Here is a 23,785-nt window from a genome sequence, read left to right on the forward strand (position 1 = left end):
AATTTAAAACTAAACAAAAACTTTTGTAGGGGCTCGTTTAGGCTCGCGAGTCTAAACAAGCTTTGTATTTCAGGCTCGAGCTCGGGCTCGATAACAAAACGAGCTCTAGTAGCTCTCGAGCCTCTAGACTTGTTTACACCCCTAAGAAAAAGTAGTAAAACTAGATTATTTAGTTTTTCATATTCAGGGCTCATAAAATTGTCTTATTATGCTTCTTTTTATAAATAAGTTTGTTTATTTTTATTTATTATCGTGTTTTTTCGTTATCATTGTATAAATGTACGATAAAAAAAATTGGGATACCCCTGAATTTTTATTCTTGTTCCCCCACTGGTTGCCAACACACGAGATCACCTTCGTTTGATTGAACTCGAATCTTGCATTCATTACAACACGTGCAACACACATACATACATTTGAGTCATTACATTACTTGTTGACTGATTGTATGAGATTACTTGTTGACTGATTGTATGAGGTTTGATTCATTCACATTTTATATATTAAATTACCATTGGTTATGCACATTTTCATAATACTTAATAAACTTATCTTTTCACAAAAACTATAAGATTCACTCACCAACCTTTGTTGACTCAAAAACTACTTCTATACATGATTTAGGTGATGAGAATTAAGAGGAGATCAACATAGGATTTGGGCCTTAATAACAAGAATTTGAAATAAAGAAGTTTATTTGTTGTGAGCAATATCTTTTATATATTTGATGTATTTCGGATCATTTGTTATGTGAAATTCTTTAGTATTGAATTAAGCTCAAGTCCAAAGTTGGTAGAACAAAACTGAATTAAATAATTGCAAAAGAGTTTCTAATTTTAGAAAAAAAAAAAAAAGAAAGAAACGTTCAAACCCAATGAAACAGTTGTCAAAGTCAACTTCATTCTAGACCAAACAACACGCACATTTCTGATCAAACTTTTGACTGCAACCAACCAAACTAAATAAATTCCATTCCAACAAGAATTCAAATCAAAACCATCAAAATGAAACTATGGAAGAGAGCTTCCGGCGTCCGAAAAGACCGAACAAGTCTTCTCAGAGCGAATTTGACTTCTCGGTCTATGCTTCGCAACCCGAGTATAGAAACCGCAGTCATCAAGGCTACCTCCCATGATGAATCGATCGTCGATTATCACGCCACTCAACATGTTTTCACATGGGTGAGGATTTCTGACGAATGTTTGTATCGTGTGTTGTGGATCCTGTTTCGTAGGATGAAGAGGACCCACAACTGGGCAGTGGTGTTGAAGGGACTCATGCTCTTGCATGGAGTTTTTACTTGTAAGGTTCCCGGGATTCAACAGATCGGACAATTACCGTCTGATCTGTTGAATCTTAAGGAGAATCTTAAAGAAAAGCGTGGAAATGTAAACGCGTTTATCCATGGTTATTATGCTTTTCTGGATCAGAAATCGGCCTTCATATCACTCCATTCACAAGAACAGATTAAACGTACATTGGGAGACGAAACAAACGAAGAGCAAAAACGAATGTTGATGATACAAGATTTGATTTGGTTACAAAGACTCCAAGGCTTGCTTGATTCATTGCTCAGGATCCAACCGAAATCGAGTCAAACGGTCAATGTTCTTGTTCTTGAAGCCATGGACTGCATCATGATTGAGATTTACGATATCTATAGCCGAATTAGCATAGGGATTGGAACCCTTCTCATGAAGATTTACCCCGTGGGAAAAAACGAGGCTGTAATTGCCTTACCGATTGTGCAGAAAGCAAAAGCTCAAGGCGAAGAAGTCTCGATGTTTTTCGAGTTCTGCAGGGATATCGGGGTCGGTAACACCTCCGAATGCCCCAAAATGGCGCTAATTCCAGAAGAGGTTATTCAAGAGCTCAAAGACATAATTAGTGGAGAATTAAAGCTTCCAAAAGAAGAGGTGAAATCAGTTATAGTTGTAACAAACAATTCAATATCAAGTTTGAAAAGCGTAATTACCGATTATGAAGAGCAGAAGAAATCAAATCCCGCTCTGATTTCTCGTCCTGTGAAGAACAACACCAGACTCCATGATCCTTTCCCAGATCTGATTAGCCTTTAAATAATTCCTAGATAGCAATTATGGAGAAGCTTCAATAAAAACATAATGAAACATAATCTTTTTTTTTTAACGGTCAACAGAATCAATCCCGAGCACTCTCGGGGCACCCACTGGACCAAACGGAGTACTCCGAGAGTAACCCGAGTCCACCACCAATGCCGGGGAAAACCCGGTAACCCACCCGCCCGTAGGCACGACGGTGAAATTACCGGTAAAACCCGTTTGGCTCAGGGATCGAACCCAGGTTTCCCTAGGTCTCCTATCATTGCCCACCAATGCCTCACTCTGCACCAAGTGAGAGTTGAACTTGCATCTCTCAAAAGAAATGCAAGCCTTCCACCACTTGATCTAGAGATTATGAAACATAATCTAAGCATGCTTCACAAATTTCTAAAACTAGTTTGATTACCGGGGCCGACAAATGAACCAATTGACTTTGAAGAGTCAAACGGACCAAGGCAGCCCTAACAAACAAGCGTCAATCTCAAAATCAAACACAATTATATTTGACCTCAAGAGGTGAGTTATAACGCATATTCTTCCAAATTATTTTACGCTAAGATTTGGAATGTTCAAACGAAAGTTGATGTCATCACAGATCAAACTTTATCGACTAAACAAAGTTCTAGAACAAAATATCGATAACCGTGAAAACAAGGCTCAAAATGCATCATCATCATCAGAAGAAGAAGTTTGTTGTTCAAGAATCTTCATTTGGCGTTCAGCATGTTCTCTCTCGCAGGCACTAATTCCCAAAATTATATCGACCATTGTCCCTGTAGTCCCAAAAAACACGAGGGGTGCAAGTGATTTCCTCTTTATTCCTATCGGTATAGCAAGCAAAGCACCAGCTACGGAGAAAACCCATGTGCCCAACGCACTGCAAATGAGTACATTCCAAAAGTTTCATTCTTTTCTTTTTAGATTATTACATTTACCAAAACGTAAAAGTTAAAAGAACTTACTTGGCAACAGAGCAGTCCTCGATATGCTTCACATCCTCTTGACTTGCCATTCGTTAGGTGATTAACTTTAGAGTAACAAACCTCTTGTAAACCTCACAGATCGGTGAGTCCTTCCAAACCTACAGCATATCATTCAAGATAACTGTTCTTACTTTGGACAGATTGTGTTTCAACTTTAATAGACCATAACATGACAACATGCAATATATTTATCATTTATAATAAAACTATAACAAACCATTTCGATCATAGGGTCAAGTTATTCTACAAAGGCTTTTAATTGTAAGAAGTGTAAGAAGGATTTATAGAGTGACAAGTGTACAATAAGCTAAAACTAAACCCATTACATCACCACCAAAAACCTAAACACCCACAGCCACCCAAAAACCTAACCCCCCCCCCCCCCCCCGGCAAAAAAAAAAAACTATATCTCACCAAAAAAACCCCCAAAAAACCTAACCCCCCCCCCACCCCCCAAAAACCTAAAAAAAACCCTAACACCCCCCCCCCCCCCAAAAAAAAAAAAAAAACCTATAAAAAATCTAAAAAAAACCTAAACACCCACCCACCCCCACCACCACCCAAAAACCTAAACCCCCACCCCCTCGACAAAAGAAAAAAAAAAAATTTTTTTTTCTGGGTGGGTGATGTGTGTGTGTGTGTGTGGGGGGGGGGGGGAGGGGGGGGGGGGGGTTAGGTTTTTGGTGGTGGTGGATGTTTAAGGGTTTTTTTATTTTTTTTTGTAGTGGGGTTTTTTTGTGTAGTGGGTTTTTTTAGGTTATTGGACACTTGTCACTCTATAAATCCTTCTTACACTTCTTACAATTAGGATCCTTTGTATTTGATCCTAATCCTTCTATCATATATGATATTATCTATAAAAAAACATTTTGATAAAAATTGGACGCAAAGTATTAATTTTCATTTGGGTTTTGGTATTTTTCATGGATTGCGAAGGATTTACGTGTAATTTGGAATTTACACGATGTTTTGTATTTTCATCATTTTGTATAGTTATTCAGAACTCTCTGGCAAAACAGATACATTTCATTCAACACATAATACTTCAGAGGGGTAAAATAGTCATTCTGCACAGTCATTCAGAGGTCCAACCAAACAACACTTATTGGCTCAGCACTTACTGGTTCAGAGTCTCTACTCATCCAGACCTCTTATTGGTTCAGCACTTATCCAGTCAGAGGTTGCCAAACAGCCCCTAAGACTTAAAACACTAATAACAACAACAAGCAAGACGAATGGTAGAACCAAGAAGAAAGGTACTGATATCGGGATAATCGGTGATATATTAGTCAATATCGCCGACATTATCGATACCGATATTTTGCACTAATATCTCGGCAAAGGACTGATAACCGATATATCACTGATATATCGATGATATATCAGGATATTGACTACATAGCGTATATATAGCACAGAGAGTGACCGAATGACAAAAACTGAGAGAGTTATCTTATATATCCTACTATGGTTACTTAACTCATTTGACCATAGCAAATAATCTTATGCCACAACTAAATCATTATCAATCACCAAGTCTTGACAACTAAAAACAAGTCTTGACAATCTTTATGAACCTTGAGATGTGGAATCAGATTTAACTCCAAATTAACAATACATACGGGTCCGTTGTAAACCAAAAGAAAGTAAAGATTGGCAGATAAAAATAGTAGACAAGAGACAAAAAAAACCACAAAAAAGACCAAACCAACACTAGCCACATCTGAATACCACAAAATACAAAGTAGAAAATTGCCCTGTTGTTATCCCAAGGTCAGTATTACATATAGTTTTGTAATACCGTAGTTACACCAAACACATCTGGGTTTGCAATTAATTTCCTTTTACTTCATCTTACGATAGTAGGATAGCCTGAACAGACTAAGTACATAACACAATTAGTCCATCTAACATAGTTATTAAAGGCGTTAGGCGCACTCAAGGCGCATAGGCCTCGCTTGGGGCCTAGGCGCGCCGCAAAAAAAGCGCGGGCCTCAGAAAAAAAAAGCGTATAACAACAAAAAAAAAAAAAAAACTAAAAATATTTTTATATAATAGAAAATTAATACTATTCTTCAATTAAAATAAACTAAAGCTATTATATAACAGTTAATATCCTGTATATAGTACCAAAAGTTACAAAATGCTAGTTTATTAGTGTAGAAAAGTAGTTTCGTTTGATAAAAGTAGAAATCTAGCTAGAATCTTGCAGAATTTGGTCGAAAACTCTCAAGAATCTCGCCGGAATCTGCGCATGGACCATCACCTGGAGAATCAAAGCGCAACTGCCTTGACTTAAGGCGCAATTGCCTCGCCTCGCGTAAGAGGCGATGCCTTTTGATAACTATGCTATCAAAAGTGGACATAAGAATCCTAAACAAATTAAATACATAACAACAATTAGTCCATCTCATAATGATCATTCTTAGTATACCATAACAGCAAAAGGTACACCAACTTCACTATGGGAGACATCCATTAGATTTTCTGAATTTTCTATTCTCCGATAGATCTCCAAGTGAAACAAAAAATACAGAAAATCAAATGGATGCCTCCCATAGTGAAGTTGGTGTACCTTTTGCTGTTATAATCTACTAAGAATGAATGATCATTATGAGATGGACTAATTGTTGTTATGTATTTAATTTGTTTAAGATCCTTATGTCCACTTTTGTTGATTCTAGGAATGGTCGACATTAGATAGACTCGTAGTTATCAATAGCACTAGCGGCGCTAGGCGCATAGGCCGTGCCTGGGGCCTAGACGCAAGGCTCAAAAAAAATGAGGGCCTGAGAAAAAAAAAAGCGCACTTAAATGAAAAAATTAAAAACATATTATGTATTAGAAAAAAAGACTATTCTTCAAATAAAATAAACAAAAGCTATTATATAACATTTAATAGCATCTAATTAGTAACAAAAGTTTTAAAATAATCAAGATTCAAATGTAATTCCAAAACGTGAATAAAAAAATGTTCAAACTTAAAAGTAAAGTACCAAAACGTTCAAACACGAAAACCAAAAGTTCAACAATAGTAAAGGTTCAAATGATCATTGTTCTTCATAAATCATCAATACCGTCATAAGTGTTGTCAACCTCAAGAAGTGAGCGCCTAGAAACTAGAAGCGCATTTATTGGGCCTCGCCTAGAAAATGCACCTAGGTGCAAGAAGCGAAGGCTTTTAGATAGACTAATTGTGACAATGTGTTTGTAAAATCTCAATATATATAATGTTATGTAATGGATGTCAAGACGATAGGCATGGCTAAAAAGGGCGCATCAGGAATGAGGCCCGTCTACTGTAATATTAAGAGCCTAGTTTGGAATTTTCAGTCCGGCAATATATATAAAGGTAAACTCTGACTTAATTTCAAACAAACAAAATAAAAATAAGAGTATGAAGTTTGAGAAAGTTTTGGTGGTCTCTCAACTAAAAATAAGCTACATGAGCACATTTCAGCCATTCAGTGATCAACAGAATAAGGCATTGTGAAACAAAAACCAAACTTGTGGCCAAGATTCAAGTCAGGTAACATAAAAAATACGAATTCATACATCAAAAATAGTCGGTACTGCACTGGTTATAAAATTCGACTATAAGTGAGTATAGATATCTAAGATTCTCAAGTATTAGTAGAGATGTGTAAAAACATATAGCCTGAAAAGTGGTGTGCATTTTTTTCAGCAGGCAAACCAAACCAATCACAATTAAAAAAAAAAAAAAAACAACCAACACTTTATAACAAAACAAACACATAGATTCACCCCTCCATTGTTTAAAATTTTCAACGATGATCAAATACATGATTATAAAATAAATAAATAAACAAACGACCAATCCATTTAAATTTGGCAACTAATTTGTGACTCCTAGATTCTAATTTCACGACCCCCTGTAACACAAATTTTAAATTACGGAAACCACAAATAAATAACTTGATTCAATTCAAAGTCCAATGCATATTCAATTGCACTTAAAAATCAGACATAACATATGTTGAAAGATAAAAAAATCAAACTGAACAAATACTCAAAAGAAATAAATCACAAAGTAGGAAAAGGATAAATGAAGGCTTACTACTTAAATCAGCTGTTACTTAAGATATGGATGCTTATGTATATAATTGTTGTGTTCGTAAATCAACAACTTACCGTTGAGAGAGTGAGAGAGATTTGGATTGGTGGAACCGATGGCAGAGTCTCAAGAGGGCGGTCTGTTGAGTTCATTCACGCCTTTTGTTTTCTAGTTTAACCCTAAAATATGGGTCTTGCGGTTTGTGTTTTTTTTTTTTTTTTAAATACAAAAAAATATGATGGGAGAATCGAACTCGAGATGAAACGGCACGTTTTACTAATGGAGACACTTAATGTTAACACATGGTAAAATCCTTTTTTAACATAGTATATACGGGATGTATAAGGTTATACGTCCCGTATAGAATATAATATAGACTCACAAAGTCTGTGCCTACAGACTTTGTCAGTTTATATTTATTCTATTACACCATGTTAAAACAAACTTTGGTTGTATACAACGTATACGATATCTTTATACGGACCGTATAATGGTATACGACCCGTATAGATAGAAATTTTTTAATGGGTTAATATTCACACATTTGTCATTCGATGTGGCAGTCTATATAGTGTTCAGGGCCATCAAATTGAACGGCTTTTGCTATTAAGGAAAACGAGTTTCAGTTTTCTTTTTACTTTGAAACAAATCCCATTTCACACATTTGTGTTCGTCAATTGGACATCAATTGATGTTGACGTCCTAGTTTGGTGGTTTGTTTGAGCTTCATGTTCACAATGATTACCAAGAGTCTGCGTCAATAGTACTGCTAATCTTTTTAGTTTTTACTTGAATTTTTATGTACACATCTATTTTTATTTAAAATTTAAAATATGATAATACCAAACAAAATAGTAATAACACATAAAATTTATATGAATTTAGGTTTAAATGACTTAATATCTAGAGATTTATTCCGAAAAGTATGTACTGTTTCCAAAAATCAAAATTATGAAAACTAAAAAGTGGTGATTGCACAAATTCCTGTCCCAAATTCAATTATAAAATAACAGTTACTAGCATCATACTTGTACTCTAAGCATTATAACAACAATATCTTTATGACCATTGTACCTTATTGGGTACCCATTGTTTTCAACGCCTTATATGATCAACTACGAACCAGTTACTAGCATCACACTTGTACTCTCTTCTTTCTTACATGTTCTCTCTCTCTAAAATATTTAGTAGCAATGAATGATGACGAAGTAGTGATAATTGGAGCCGGGATTTGTGGGTTAGCGACGGCCCTTGCTCTTCACAAGAAGGGGATAAAAAGTGTAGTAATGGAGAGGGCTGAAAGCCTGAGGAACGTCACTGGAGCAGCAATCGGCATCCGCCCCAACGGGTGGCGAGCTCTCGATCAGCTTGGTGTCGCTGAGACCCTCCGGCGCACTGCCATCCCTCTTCAGAGGTACGTCCTTAGCTTTGTGTATATATGACCTTACATAAGAAGATATATATAGTGGATGTTTTTTGTCCTCCTAAAAGTGATGTGTGTTTAAATCATTTATACTTGGAACACCAAACTTGTAAGTATAATATGAGATTCTATATAGGTGTAAAAGATTGTTAACAAAAACATATAGATGGTGTTTTTAATTTATTTAGCTAATTATCATTTAAACTTGGAACACCAAACTTATTTTGTGACAATACCAATTCACAATAGATATCGTTTAGAAAGGGGTATCACCGACAACCTGTCACACCCCTAATTTCCACGTGTCACCGGTGGGCCCGGTGGGGGATTGACGTGACGTAGTTGATATCATCATAGTCAAACAACACAAATTATAATGCACAGCGGAAGCAAAGATAGATTTATTTCAACTTAAATTATTGTAATATTCAAATATCACAAAATGTCGAAATAGAATCCATAGGCAGAATCAAACAAAAAGGAAACTTCATTTCAACAGACTTCATGCATCCTAAGCTTGCGAGACTTCTATGGATGCTTAAGGAGTGACCAGCCTATTACGCGTAGTACCTGCACTTAGTCTTTTTGGAAAATACGTCAGTTTACACTGGTAAATACAATTCAACTGACTCATTTTGAAAATGTTTAAAATTGATTTAAATGCACGTGGCATAAAACTTTTTATAACTTGGGATAATTATTTGCTTAATAATCTTGTAAAAGAATTACATGTTTATTCTGCGTTCGGTAGCCCGGGTCGTGCCGGGTTAAAGATTAATAGACACACCACTTAATATAATTCCGCCGCGAGACTTCTCTCGTACCGACGATTATACATGTTATACAGCACTACGGGTGTACGCCTACACCCGAGTGCTAAGGTCGTGGCCATTCTTTGAATGATGCCAAGGATATCCGGGACATGGTCATTAAGCCCCCAAAGGCGTTAAACAAACAAAACAGCATTTTCAAACGGGTTAATTTGACTGCACATAACCAAGACCGGTTAAGGTCAATTCCCCGACCAAGCGGTATTTTATATACCGTACCCCAAGCCCGTATAGGGAAAATAAGTTAAACGTATTTACCTGCGCAAAGTATAAACCAAATATAACGAGTGCACGTAGCTTTTACTGGGCTCCTAGATCTGGAAATTAACGTTTTAATAACCTATTAGAATCCTAACGGGTCTTAAGTTTAGACCGGTTAGTTTTATATAAAGATTACGGTTTTAAACGCACAATAAGGCGAAGACCGTTTTAGAATTTGGTTTTGACCCAACAAGCTTGCACACTTGTTTTATATGGGTAATATAATCACATTCTGAATTTTGAGACCGAAAAGATATGATTTGACCCGTTTCGGCTAAAATGGCCAAACTAGCCACATAAGCCGATCCGAACGCGTATAGCGCGTAACGAGTAACCATAAGAGTCAAATACAAGTTTCTGAAGTCAATATGCTTAAAATATGTTGTGATATCAGAATGATACCTTCCATTATGCCCCACATGATTTTAAACCAAAACTATGCCACATAAGGGCGTTTTGGTCATTTTAAAAGGTATAACAGGGTTAAAATGATAACCTGAGTTACAGGTCTGATTAAATTAGTAAATATATTTAATTTACTAAGTTATAACAGTAGGGTACCAAATTTATGTGAAATTTATCATCTTTAACCTTACCATGCACCGTAGGGGCATTTTGGTAATTTCACATGTGCCTAAAAGGTCAATTCTGGAATTCCGAGTTCAAAACATTTGCCTACTGTTTAAAATATAAAAATTCACTAATTACATCAGTAGTTTTAATCCCTTAGGCTTAATAAGGTTCTAGTGCACACTTATGCGTTAAAAATGCCTAAAAAGGCGATTTAGAGCCATTTCCGGGTTTTCTGTAAAAAGCTGATATTTTTAATATTCTAGAAGGCTCAAAATAATTTATTTATCATAACAAATCAGTAGAAATTGGTTTGAGGTCAAAAGGATTTGTAAAACTCAATTTATGGCTAAAAAGGCAAAACCGGCATAAACCGAATCAATCTTAGAACACTAAGTTATGCTCAGCCTAAAAATAAATAAAAATCTTCAAAGTTCCCAAAATATTATTTTATAACAGTAGGTAACAAGTTTGGTATAAAAATTTGGGTTTTGTTAGGCTATGTGTAATTTACGCCAATTAATTAGTAAAGAAGCTCTTAATTACGCTATTGAGCATAACTCTTAATCTAGACCTCAAACTGACTTCAAATTTTAGGTGCAAGTTTATAAATCAGTAGTTAAGGTGCCTACCCTTTTACATTATAAAAAATCACATTTTAAGGTCAAATGGGCATAATGGTCAACATATAAGCGATTAACGGAAACATGCATGTGAATAGGATATTTAATGAACCAAGTTGTATAATCTCAGAGAGTTATACTAACATGTAAATAGGTTCAAAAGAAGCTCTAAGGCAATCCTAATCTTGGCTTAAACGGGTCAGAACTGAAAGTCAAAGCAGAAGTCAAACTTTGCGACTTTCGGTTCCAAACCGAGCCTAGACTGAAAATTGTCGAGTTGAACATGTTGGAACATGTTCTTACATTAGTTACCAAGTTATTTTAATGATCAAACAGGTTGCATGTAACCTACATTGCTAATTATGTATTAATTCGCAAATAACCTTTCTGTTGACTTTTTATAATAAGCTTTGACTCGACAATTAACATAGTTAGAGTGGGATTCTGGAAATACCCTTTTAAGGGTTTGTTACCCGCGTAATTACCTACTGAAAGGTACTTTTAATTCGTGATTTGACTGAGTACATTTTAATTAATCACGAAGTCAAACCTTAATTACGACGGTTTGACTTTTAGCTAATTAACTAAGCTAAAACAACTTAAAAGATGTTAAGGACACTTACAAGAGTCCTAAGAAGGGTTAGGGATTTAATGAGAACTTGATGTTGTCCAGAAAAGCTCCAGAGAAGTCTTGAACCAAAGTCCCAAGTGAGCAAGAGGAAATGGTTACAACCTCATGCACTTATATAGTGAACTACAAGGTCCAAGATCATGCCAAGCTAGCCTAGAATGGTTACAAGATCAACCCAAGTGTCCCTAATAGGCTAAATACTGCCTAGCAAGCCCTTGATTTCGAAAACCATCCTTTTAAGTCGGTGTAACGGGCTGAACAGGCAGCTGTCCAAAACTTGCTGCCAGCGACAGCCTTACGGACCGTAAGCGTAAGGCCTTGCGGTCCGTAAGCACCTCTTGCGGACCGTATGCTGAAATGGCTACGGTCCGTAACCGACCTTTGCTGAAAACGCCCAGGTACCCTCCTTACGGACCGTAAGCCTAGGGCCTTGCGGTCCGTAACCGATGGTCAGAGGACAAAATTTTTAAAACTTTTAAGTCTTGACCATGCAACCAAAACAATTCCGAATTCAGTCCATCTTTTTCAGTTGTGGGGCCATCTGCTCAGCCATTGCATGCTTGGATGGTTCTTACATGTCCCCTCCTTTAATTGACTTCTTAAGGGACTTGCAAGATGACGGAAATACCAAGAACATGTCTTGGATTCTCATAATAGTTTAATAAGCTACATAACTATTCTTGATTCCCTATTTACAAGGACTTTATTTAGCATTTTCAGTAGTAACAAACCTACTAATCCGAAGTCCATAATAAAGATGGAACTTTATTTATTTGGAACAACCGGTTAGCATATAAGATGTTTATCAAACGATTTAAGGGTCTTGGGATTTATGAATTCGGGTCGCTCAGAGGTGTTTTAATAACATGTCGCCCTTTGGGTCGTTCAGAGGTATTTTAATAACATGACGCCCTTTGTTAAAAATCCTACCATACATCTTTTTATTTGATCCGGTTTTCCTAACACGTCTGTCTCTCATGGCACATGTCTTTATTTTAAAGGACAGGAATTTTCGAGGTGTTACATCCTCACCCCCTTAAAAGAAATCTCGACCTCGAGATTTATGGAAATAATTGAGGGTATTTTTCTTTCATTGTGGACTCTAACTCACACGTGTATTCAGGACCTCTGCGGGCGTCCCACTTTACCTTGACAATAGGTACAAGCTTTCTTCGAAGCTTTTTCACCTGTCGATCTTCAATCGATACAGGTTTTTCCACAAATTTTAAGCTCTCGTCTATATGCACATCCGTGTGTGGTATGACTAGCGACTCATCAGCTAGACATTTCTTCAGATTGCAGACGTGGAATACATTATGAATACCATCGAGCTCCTCAGGTAAGTTTAACTTATAAGCCACTGATCCTACACATTCGATGATTTCGAATGGTCCTATATACCTTGGGCTTAACTTACCTTTCTTGCCAAATCGCATCACCCCTTTCCAAGGTGATACTTTGAGCAAAACTTTATCGCCAACCTCAAACTTGAGAGGCTTTCGCCTTTCATCTGCATAGCTCTTCTGCCTATCTCGAGCAGCTTTCAGGCGGTCGCGAATTTGGACAATCTTGTCCGTTGTCTCGAAGACTAAGTCAGGACCTGATAATTGCGTATCTCCCACTTCTGCCTAGCAAATGGGCGTTCTGCACTTTCTACCATATAGTGCCTCAAAAGGCGCAGCCTTAATGCTAGTATGGTAGCTATTATTGTAGGAGAACTCAACCAACGGTAAATGCCTGTCCCAACTACCTCCTAGATCAATTACACATGCACGCAGCATGTCTTCCAACGTCTGAATAGTACGCTCACTCTGCCCATCCGTATGAGGATGGTAAGCCATACTGAAATTCAATTGAGTGCCCAGAGACTGTTGGAAACTCTTCCAGAAGTGAGATGTGTATCTAGTATCTCGATCTGAGATAATAGATACTGGTACGCCATGCAAGGACACAATCTTATCCACGTACAGTTGGGCTAACATGTCAGAGCTGAAGGTTTCTCTAATGGGCAGGAAATGTGCTGACTTAGTCAGTCTATCAACTATGACCCATATAGTATCATTTCCCTTCGGCGTCTTAGGCAATTTGGTGATGAAGTCCATTGTCACCATTTCCCATTTCCAAGTGGGAATCTCAGGCTGTTGCAACAGACCTGACGGTTTCTGATGTTCAGCTTTGACTTTAGCACACGTCAAGCATTTAGCTACATAAGCAGCTATAGACTTCTTCAAGCCTATCCACCAATAATTTGCCTTTAAATCCTGGTACATCTTATCAGCTCCAGGATGGACGGAATACTTGGAAATGTGGGCTTCCTTGAGGATAACATCTCGAAGTCCTCCATATACAGGGACCCATATTCGTCCATTTAATCTCAACATTCCGTCTTTATCTTAGGACAACTGTTCTTCAGTTACTCCTAATTTCTCTTCAGGATAGTTAGCTTCCAACACAGCTTCCTTTTGTGCAGCTAACAACCTTTCATTCAAACTGCTCTTAATTTCAATGCTCTTGGCATTGATCCTTATCGGCTTCACTCTTTCCTTCCTGCTCAAAGCATCTGCGACTACATTGGCCTTGCCTGGATGGTATCTTATTTCACAATCATAATCGTTCAAGGTTTCCATCCATCGTCGCTGCCTCATGTTCAAATCTTTCTGATTAAACAAGTGTTGAAGGCTCTTGTGGTCGGAATAGATCACACACTTTGTCCCATACAGATAATGCCTCCAAAGCTTTAGTGCAAATACAACGGCACCCAACTCCAAGTCATGGGTGGTGTAATTCTTTTCATGCACCTTTAATTGATGTGAAGCGTAGGCTATGACCTTGCCCTTTTGCATTAACACACAACCCATTCCGGTGTGTGATGCATCATAATATACCACAAATTCTTCAATGCCTTCAGGTAGAGTCAGCAGTGGAGCGTTACTCAACTTCTGCTTCAAGATATCGAAGGATTCTTGCTGCTTAGGCCCCCAATTAAACTTAATGTTCTTACGTGTTAACGACGTTAAGGTTGCAGCAATCCTTGAGAAGTTTTCAATAAAACGCCTATAGTATCCAGCCAAACCTAGGAAGCTACGAATCTCTGAAGGTGTCTTTGGCTCTTGCCAGTTCATAATAGCTTCTATCTTTGCGGGATCTACTTGAATTCCACGTTCGCTCACAACATGACCAAGGAACTGGACTTCGCGGAGCCAAAATTCACACTTTGAAAACTTGGCATAGAGCTTCTCTTGATGGAGTAGCTTAAGAATGCACCGAAGATGCTTCTCATGGTCAGCTTGGTTCTTTGAGTAGATGAGGATGTCGTCGATGAAGACGATGACAAATTTATCCAAATAAGGCTTGCATACGCGATTCATGAGATCCATGAATGCGGCAGGTGCGTTGGTGAGCCCAAAAGGCATCACTAGGAACTCGTAATGACCATAACGAGTCCTAAACGCGGTCTTATGTACATCCTCCTCTTTGACCTTTAATTGATGATAGCCTGACCTGAGATCTATCTTAGAAAAGTAACTCGCTCCCTGTAGCTGGTCGAATAGATCATCGATTCTAGGCAAAGGATATCTGTTCTTGATAGTAACCTTGTTTAGCTCACGGTAATCAATGCATAGACGCATTGATCCATCCTTCTTTTTAACGAACAGAATTGGTGCTCCCCATGGGGACGAACTAGGTCTAATAAAACTTTTAGCTAGTAAATCATCTAGCTGTGTCCTTAATTCCTTCATCTCCGTTGGTGCTAATCTATATGGTGCTCTGGCCACTGGTGCAGCTCCGGGGATGATGTCAATCCTAAATTCCACCTGCCTATCTGGTGGCAACCCAGGTAGTTCCTCCGGAAAAACCTCGGGATAATCAGAAATGACCAGTATGTCTTCGATCCTGGGCTTCTTCTCATCAATGGTTACTCGTGCCATATAAATGACACAACCCCTACTCGTGCATCCGGATGCCTTAAGCATGGCCACACGCTCTGGCATTCCGTGTTGAGTATCTCCCTGAATAGTGAGTGGCTCACCAGATGGGGTCTTGATTACTACCTGCTTCTTGTTGCACATTATCTGGGCTTAGTTATGCGATAACCAATCCATTCCTATTACTACATCAAAGCCGGCTAGCTTAAAGGGTAACAAGGACAAAGGAAAAGAGTGTTTCCTAATGGATAGGACACATCCATCTAATACAGTCGAAACTGTTTCTATTGTTCCATCAGCTAATTCCACTTCATATTTCATACTTAGAACTTTAACAGGTAATTTCAACAGTTCACAGAACTTATTATCTACAAAGGACCTATCCGCCCCAGAGTCAAACAATACCCTTGCGTAGACATCATTAACGAGAAAAGTACCTGTTATGACATTATCATCCTGAATAGCTTCCTTTGCATCCATGCGGAAGACCCTTGCATTAGTCTTCTTTCCCTCTTTTGCTTTCTTGGCAAGCTTCGGGCAGTTGGGCTTAATATGTCCCTTCTCATTACAATTGTAGCAGGTGGCATCCTTAAGTTTCTTACAATCTAATGCCTTATGATCTGGGGATTTGCAAATCCCACATAGTTTCTGCTGAGATTGGGACCTAGACTCCTGCCTGCATTTCCCGAAATGGTGCTTCTTACAAACTTTGCACCTGGGTTTTTCACCCGACTGTTGATCTCCTTCTTGGATCCCGACCCTTTCTTGTGGTCGTCATTGCCCTTACGCTTCTTATCTGAGCGTCGCGAACCATCATCTTCGCGTTTTCGCTTCTCGGTATCTGCGGCTCTCAGTGATCTCTGTCTAACTGCGTCTTTTGTAAGGGACAGAGATATGTCAGCCACTGATCGAAAAGTAGTGGGCCGAGAGGCCTTGACGCTTGCTTTAATTTCTGTGGCCAGACCCTAATGAAACGGGCTATTCTCTTCGGTTCAGGTGTTACAAGGTAGGGAACTAGCCTTGACAAGGTATTGAAGGTTGTGAGGTAAGCCTGGCAGTCCAGGTTCTTCATCACCAGAGACAGGAAATCAGACTCTATTCCTTCGACCTCGTACTGAGGGCAGTAGTTCTCCTTGATTAGGGCAACAAATTGTTCCCAAGACATGCTGTATAGAGGTATCTTTCCAGTGGCTTGAATCAGCGACTTCCACCATTGCAGTGCATCACCTTTGAAAGATTGTGTCACAAACTTCACAATATCTTTTTCAGCACAGCCACTTATATCCACAACTGTCTCCATCTCATCAAGCCAAGTCATACAGTCCACTGCCCCCTTCTCCCCAGTGAAATCCCGGGGTTTACAAGACACAAAGTATTTATACGTGCAACCCTTGGCACGTGGGGCATCATAAAGCACGATTTTCTTGGAATGATTATCATTTTCATTCGAAGAATGCCTATCATCATCCTTCTTAGATTCTTCCTTTTTAGACTTGGGTTGGACAGATGGTGGCTTGCTGTGAGACTCCGAATGAGTCTTGGATTTGATATGCGGTGTAGACAAGGTCCTACTATGGGTCCCACTGTACTCACTGTACTGTCTTTCTAATGCTTTAGTAACCGCATCATCCACAAGCGCTTTCAACTCTGCGCCAGTTAACTGTATCTTTGCGTTATCGTGGTTTTCCACCGGACGGCTATTTACTTCGTCCGATCCCGTCATGTAGCTTCAATTGCTACGTATAGACAATAATAGGCAAGGTTTTATTTAACATTTAATACAGCATTTTATGTATTTTATTAACCATGGTTTTAAATAGCCATTGCAGGTTAATTTATTAATCAAACATTAATTCAGGATCTCTATTATAACCCTATATTATAGTTAAGAATTAACATATAACTTAGTCACAAGGACAGTGTTAGCTTATAACCCGGATTCTTACAGAATCAAGGTATTAGGGTTTGAACCGCAGTTCATTACCCTATTCTAGACAGTGAGTTGCAGACTCTAACTGTCTCTTAGTCCCTAGGACATTAATTATTACCCGTAGGCACTTCATTCCCAAGGAATGGACATTTACTTACAGGGAATTTCGAATTAACCCAAATTTTCAATGATGGCCTATGTGACTTTTACTGTGTCACAATTAGCCTAGTATGTCAACATACTTACAGATGTTAACAGAATTTGGAATCTTTTAGACAGGTTCTGCCATCTTGGCCATGTCTGCGACGACACGTGGCTAGGCTTTTACCCCTTAGATCCTCTTTATAACGCAAATCAATCCTAAGTTGAGACGTTAATTATGGACCTGAATCTAATTATGGAGATACCATTTTGGCCTTGTCTAAAATGACATGTAGCTAGGTCTTGTCCCTTTTTAGATTTTGCCATTTTATATTAATGGTAGGTCTTCTTTAATTTAGGAAATGTTATTTTCATTTTAATTTAAGTTTGTTCATTTACTTATTTATAACAATAATCATGAAAATTTAAAGGCAACATTTCACTAATAAAGATTCAATAGTACAATACTTGCCCTAAACGGGACTTCTACAAACAACATACCCACACAGGGGCGAAATACAACAAATAAAACAACAAACAAACCTACGCAGGGGTCAACTGAAAGACACGCCCACGCAGGGGCAGAATACTAAAAGACAAGCTCGCGCAGGAGCTGAATACAAAAACATAAAGTCCACGCAGGGACTGATTACAACTAAGCAGACAACCAACAAAGGTCTTTAATGACCCCTTCTTTTAGACTTCCCCTTTAGCAAGTCTGACAGACCCTTGAAGAAGCCTTGCCGTTCCCTGCGGTATTCTCGAACTTCCTGTTCGACTTGGTTCAACCTATCAAGAACCTCCTGCTGACGTTCTGGCGGAATCAGCTGTGGCTGCGGCGGCTGGTACATAGGTGGAGGTGGTGGATGCTGGTACCCATAAGTCGGGTAACCAGTGGTCCATGGTCCTCCGTATGGTCCTTCAGGGTGAAGAGCGTTGTAGTCCCGAGCTACTTGATATGGATTGACCTCCGCATAGCCGAAGTTGTAATGAGTATGTGCTGGCTGCTCAAAGGGGTTATACGCTGCTGAACCAGCGTATGCAGGGATTGGGTTGTCAAAACCCAACGGAGGTGCCATAGGCACTGAGTTGATTTCTGGAATGGGGCTTGATGGACCCCCCATTTGTGGTTCTTCCTCTTCCTCCAGGAGTGGCGGATAATGGCTGCCACTTGATGGTTGGGGTGTGCTGATACGGACACCCCCTCGCACGGACATCCGTGCGTTTGACATCCTCCGCCTCGGTGGCTCCGGAGGCGGCTGCTGTTCCACTGGTGGTGGTGGTGGCGGAGTGACTGCCACGAAGGGAGAATCCTGGGAAGGATCCTGCTGCTGATGTTGCTGCTGCTGCTGATATGGGGACGAGTGCTCAGAGGGCGTGAAGTACCAGTCCCACTGCTTGAATCTCTCCTTGTAACTATCCGGACCGCGGTACGGTGATCCGTGGAAAGATGACCCATCCGAGATTTCGATAGGGTGGTCCGGCGTTCCTGTAGCAGGCTCCATGGGATCAGTATCCTCGTCCATGTCATTTTCCTCAGAGAAGTGGTCTTCCGGTCCGAGTGGGTTAAAACCCCCGGGTTCTGGAAAAATGTTGGCCGGGTTGAACCGGCTTTGGAAGGCTGGGGTTGGGTCACCAAAAGAGTGGTGAGAGTTGGATCTCTGCAGAGGTATGAAAGAGGGTGGTTGCTCGTTGGGCTCATTTTCCGACTGGGGCCCAAAGGAGTGCTGGTAAGAAGGTGAAGAGCTGAGGGAAACTGACCGTCTCCCGGGCTCGACATAGAGCCTCCATGGCTCTTGTGGACTAGTGCTCATGGTAATGGATGGGGTACGCCGGTGCGAAGGCCCGGCTTCGTGGTCGTGACCCGTGACTGGGCCCTTGCCTCGTCCGCGAAGAAATCTTGGTGGCATTTTGACCTGCATACAAGTTTTAGATAACAACAATATATAATTAAATAAAGACCCAAAATAAAACAAAACAGAGTTTTGTCCTATGTTCTTTGTCTAGACTCGGAACTCGTAGAATGTGCAATTCGTGCACTGAGACTAAACACAAAAAGGCTAGTGTTTAATTCACTCAGTGTTGGCTCTGATACCAACCTGTCACACCCCTAATTTCCACGTGTCACCGGTGGGCCCGGTGGGGGATTGACGTGACGTAGTTGATATCATCATAGTCAAACAACACAAATTATAATGCACAGCGGAAGCAAAGATAGATTTATTTCAACTTAAATTATTGTAATATTCAAATATCACAAAATGTCGAAATAGAATCCACAGGCAGAATCAAACAAAAAGGAAACTTCATTTCAACAGACTTCATGCATCCTAAGCTTGCGAGACTTCTATGGATGCTTAAGGAGTGACCAGCCTATTACGCGTAGTACCTGCACTTAGTCTTTTTGGAAAATACGTCAGTTTACACTGGTAAATACAATTCAACTGACTCATTTTGAAAATGTTTAAAATTGATTTAAATGCACGTGGCATAAAACTTTTTATAACTTGGGATAATTATTTGCTTAATAATCTTGTAAAAGAATTACATGTTTATTCTGCGTTCGGTAGCCCGGGTCGTGCCGGGTTAAAGATTAATAGACACACCACTTAATATAATTCCGCCGCGAGACTTCTCTCGTACCGACGATTATACATGTTATACAGCACTACGGGTGTACGCCTACACCCGAGTGCTAAGGTCGTGGCCATTCTTTGAATGATGCCAAGGATATCCGGGACATGTTCATTAAGCCCCCAAAGGCGTTAAACAAACAAAACAGCATTTTCAAACGGGTTAATTTGACTGCACATAACCAAGACCGGTTAAGGTCAATTACCCGACCAAGCGGTATTTTATATACCGTACCCCAAGCCCGTATAGGGAAAACAAGTTAAACGTATTTACCTGCGCAAAGTATAAACCAAATATAATGAGTGCACGTAGCTTTTACTGGGCTCCTAGATCTGGAAATTAAGGTTTTAATAACCTATTAGAATCCTAACGGGTCTTAAGCTTAGACCGGTTAGTTTTATATAAAGATTACGGTTTTAAACGCACAATAAGGCGAAGACCGTTTTAGAATGTGGTTTTGACCCAACAAGCTTGTACACTTGTTTTATATGGGTAATATAATCACATTCTGAATTTTGAGACCGAAAAGATATGGTTTGACCCGTTTCGGCTAAAATAGCCAAACTAGCCACATAAGCCGATCCGAACGCGTATAGCGCGTAACGAGTAACCATAAGAGTCAAATACAAGTTTCTGAAGTCAATATGCTTAAAATATGTTGTGATATCAGAATGATACCTTCCATTATGCCCCACATGATTTTAAACCAAAACTATGCCTCATAAGGGCGTTTTGGTCATTTTAAAAGGTATAAAAGGGTTAAAATGATAACCTGAGTTACAGGTCTGATTAAATTAGTAAATATATTTAATTTACTAAGTTATAACAGTAGGGTACCAAATTTATGTGAAATTTATCATCTTTAACCTTACCATGCACCGTAGGGGCATTTTGGTAATTTCACATGTGCCTAAAAGGTCAATTCTGGAATTCTGAGTTCAAAACATTTGCCTACTGTTTAAAATATAAAAATTCACTAATTACATCAGTAGTTTTAATCCCTTAGGCTTAATAAGGTTCTAGTGCACACTTATGCGTTAAAAATGCCTAAAAAGGCGATTTAGAGCCATTTCCGGGTTTTCTGTAAAAAGCTGATATTTTTAATATTCTAGAAGGCTCAAAATAATTTATTTATCATAACAAATCAGTAGAAATTAGTTTGAGGTCAAAAGGATTTGTAAAACTCAATTTATGGCTAAAAAGGCAAAACCGGCATAAACCGAATCAATCTTAGAACACTAAGTTATGCTCAGCCTAAAAATAAATAAAAATCTTCAAAATTTCCAAAATATTATTTTATAACAGTAGGTAACAAGTTTGGTATAAAAATTTGGGTTTTGATAGGCTATGTGTAATTTACGCCAATTAATTAGTAAAGAAGCTCTTAATTACGCTATTGAGCATAACTCTTAATCTAGACCTCAAACTGACTTCAAATTTTAGGTGCAAGTTTATAAATCAGTAGTTAAGGTGCCTACCCTTTTACATTATAAAAAATCACATTTTAAGGTCAAATGGGCATAATGGTCAACATATAAGCGATTAACGGAAACATGCATGTGAATAGGATATTTAATGAACCAAGTTGTATAATCTTAGAGAGTTATACTAACATGTAAATAGGTTCAAAAGAAGCTCTAAGGCAATCCTAATCTTGGCTTAAACGGGTCAGAACTGAAAGTCAAAGCAGAAGTCAAACTTTGCGACTTTCGGTTCCAAACCGAGCCTAGACTGAAAATTGTCGAGTTGAACATGTTGGAACATGTTCTTACATTAATTACCAAGTTATTTTAATGATCAAACAGGTTGCATGTAACCTACATTGCTAATTATGTATTAATTCGCAAATAACCTTTCTGTTGACTTTTTATAATAAGCTTTGACTCGACAATTAACATAGTTAGAGTGGGATTCTGGAAATACCCATTTAAGGGTTTGTTACCCGCGTAATTACCTACTGAAAGGTACTTTTAATTCGTGATTTGACTGAGTACATTTTAATTAATCACGAAGTCAAACCTTAATTACGACGGTTTGACTTTTAGCTAATTAACTAAGCTAAAACAACTTAAAAGAGGTTAAGGACACTTACAAGAGTCCTAAGAAGGGTTAGGGATTTAATGAGAACTTGATGTTGTCCAGAAAAGCTCCAGAGAAGTCTTGAACCAAAGTCCCAAGTGAGCAAGAGGAAATGGTTACAACCTCATGCACTTATATAGTGAACTACAAGGTCCAAGATCATGCCAAGCTAGCCTAGAATGGTTACAAGATCAACCCAAGTGTCCCTAATAGGCTAAATACTGCCTAGCAAGCCCTTGATTTCGAAAACCATCCTTTTAAGTCGGTGTAACGGGCTGAACAGGCAGCTGTCCAAAACTTGCTGCCAGCGACAGCCTTACGGACCGTAAGCGTAAGGCCTTGCGGTCCGTAAGCACCTCTTGCGGACCGTATGCTGAAATGGCTACGGTCCGTAACCGACCTTTGCTGAAAACGCCCAGGTACCCTCCTTACGGACCGTAAGCCTAGGGCCTTGCGGTCCGTAACCGATGGTCAGAGGACAAAATTTTTAAAACTTTTAAGTCTTGACCATGCAACCAAAACAATTCCGAATTCAGTCCATCTTTTTCAGTTGTGGGGCCATCTGCTCAGCCATTGCATGCTTGGATGGTTCTTACATGTCCCCTCCTTTAATTGACTTCTTAAGGGACTTGCAAGATGACGGAAATACCAAGAACATGTCTTGGATTCTCATAATAGTTTAATAAGCTACATAACTATTCTTGATTCCCTATTTACAAGGACTTTATTTAGCATTTTCAGTAGTAACAAACCTACTAATCCGAAGTCCATAATAAAGATGGAACTTTATTTATTTGGAACAACCGGTTAGCATATAAGATGTTTATCAAACGATTTAAGGGTCTTGGGATTTATGAATTCGGGTCGCTCAGAGGTGTTTTAATAACATGTCGCCCTTTGGGTCGTTCAGAGGTATTTTAATAACATGACGCCCTTTGTTAAAAATCCTACCATACATCTTTTTATTTGATCCGGTTTTCCTAACACGTCTGTCTCTCATGGCACATGTCTTTATTTTAAAGGACAGGAATTTTCGAGGTGTTACATCCTCACCCCCTTAAAAGAAATCTCGACCTCGAGATTTATGGAAATAATTGAGGGTATTTTTCTTTCATTGTGGACTCTAACTCACACGTGTATTCAGGACCTCTGCGGGCGTCCCACTTTACCTTGACAATAGGTACAAGCTTTCTTCGAAGCTTTTTCACCTGTCGATCTTCAATCGATACAGGTTTTTCCACAAATTTTAAGCTCTCGTCTATATGCACATCCGTGTGTGGTATGACTAGCGACTCATCAGCTAGACATTTCTTCAGATTGCAGACGTGGAATACATTATGAATACCATCGAGCTCCTCAGGTAAGTTTAACTTATAAGCCACTGATCCTACACATTCGATGATTTCGAATGGTCCTATATACCTTGGGCTTAACTTACCTTTCTTGCCAAATCGCATCACCCCTTTCCAAGGTGATACTTTGAGCAAAACTTTATCGCCAACCTCAAACTTGAGAGGCTTTCGCCTTTCATCTGCATAGCTCTTCTGCCTATCTCGAGCAGCTTTCAGGCGGTCGCGAATTTGGACAATCTTGTCCGT

General features: G+C 39.0%; 2 protein-coding genes across 2 annotated transcripts in view; both read left to right on the forward strand.

Annotated features, from left to right (window-relative positions):
* Window positions 1-1,004: 1,004 nt before the first annotated feature.
* Window positions 1,005-2,078, forward strand: LOC110892845 (putative clathrin assembly protein At1g25240). Its single transcript, XM_022139987.1, has one exon. It carries the CDS (start codon window positions 1,005-1,007, stop codon window positions 2,076-2,078), a length of 1,074 nt encoding a protein of 357 aa, XP_021995679.1.
* A 6,118-nt stretch (window positions 2,079-8,196) lies between these two features.
* LOC110894862 (monooxygenase 1) overlaps window positions 8,197-23,785 on the forward strand; it is a 32,927-nt gene continuing 17,338 nt past the window's right edge. The window contains exon 1 of the mRNA XM_022142089.2: window positions 8,197-8,553. Within this exon, the coding sequence (XP_021997781.1) occupies window positions 8,333-8,553 (221 nt within the window). The 5' untranslated portion in view covers window positions 8,197-8,332. The remainder of the gene's footprint in view (window positions 8,554-23,785) is intronic.

The sequence above is a fragment of the Helianthus annuus genome, chromosome 2 (genome assembly GCF_002127325.2).
Source record: "Helianthus annuus cultivar XRQ/B chromosome 2, HanXRQr2.0-SUNRISE, whole genome shotgun sequence".
Taxonomy (NCBI): domain Eukaryota; kingdom Viridiplantae; phylum Streptophyta; class Magnoliopsida; order Asterales; family Asteraceae; genus Helianthus; species Helianthus annuus.

Bases quoted from the DNA above. Each gene is read 5' to 3' on its own strand.
- LOC110892845 (XM_022139987.1), top strand. From the start codon at position 1,005: ATGAAACTATGGAAGAGAGCTTCCGGCGTCCGAAAAGACCGAACAAGT.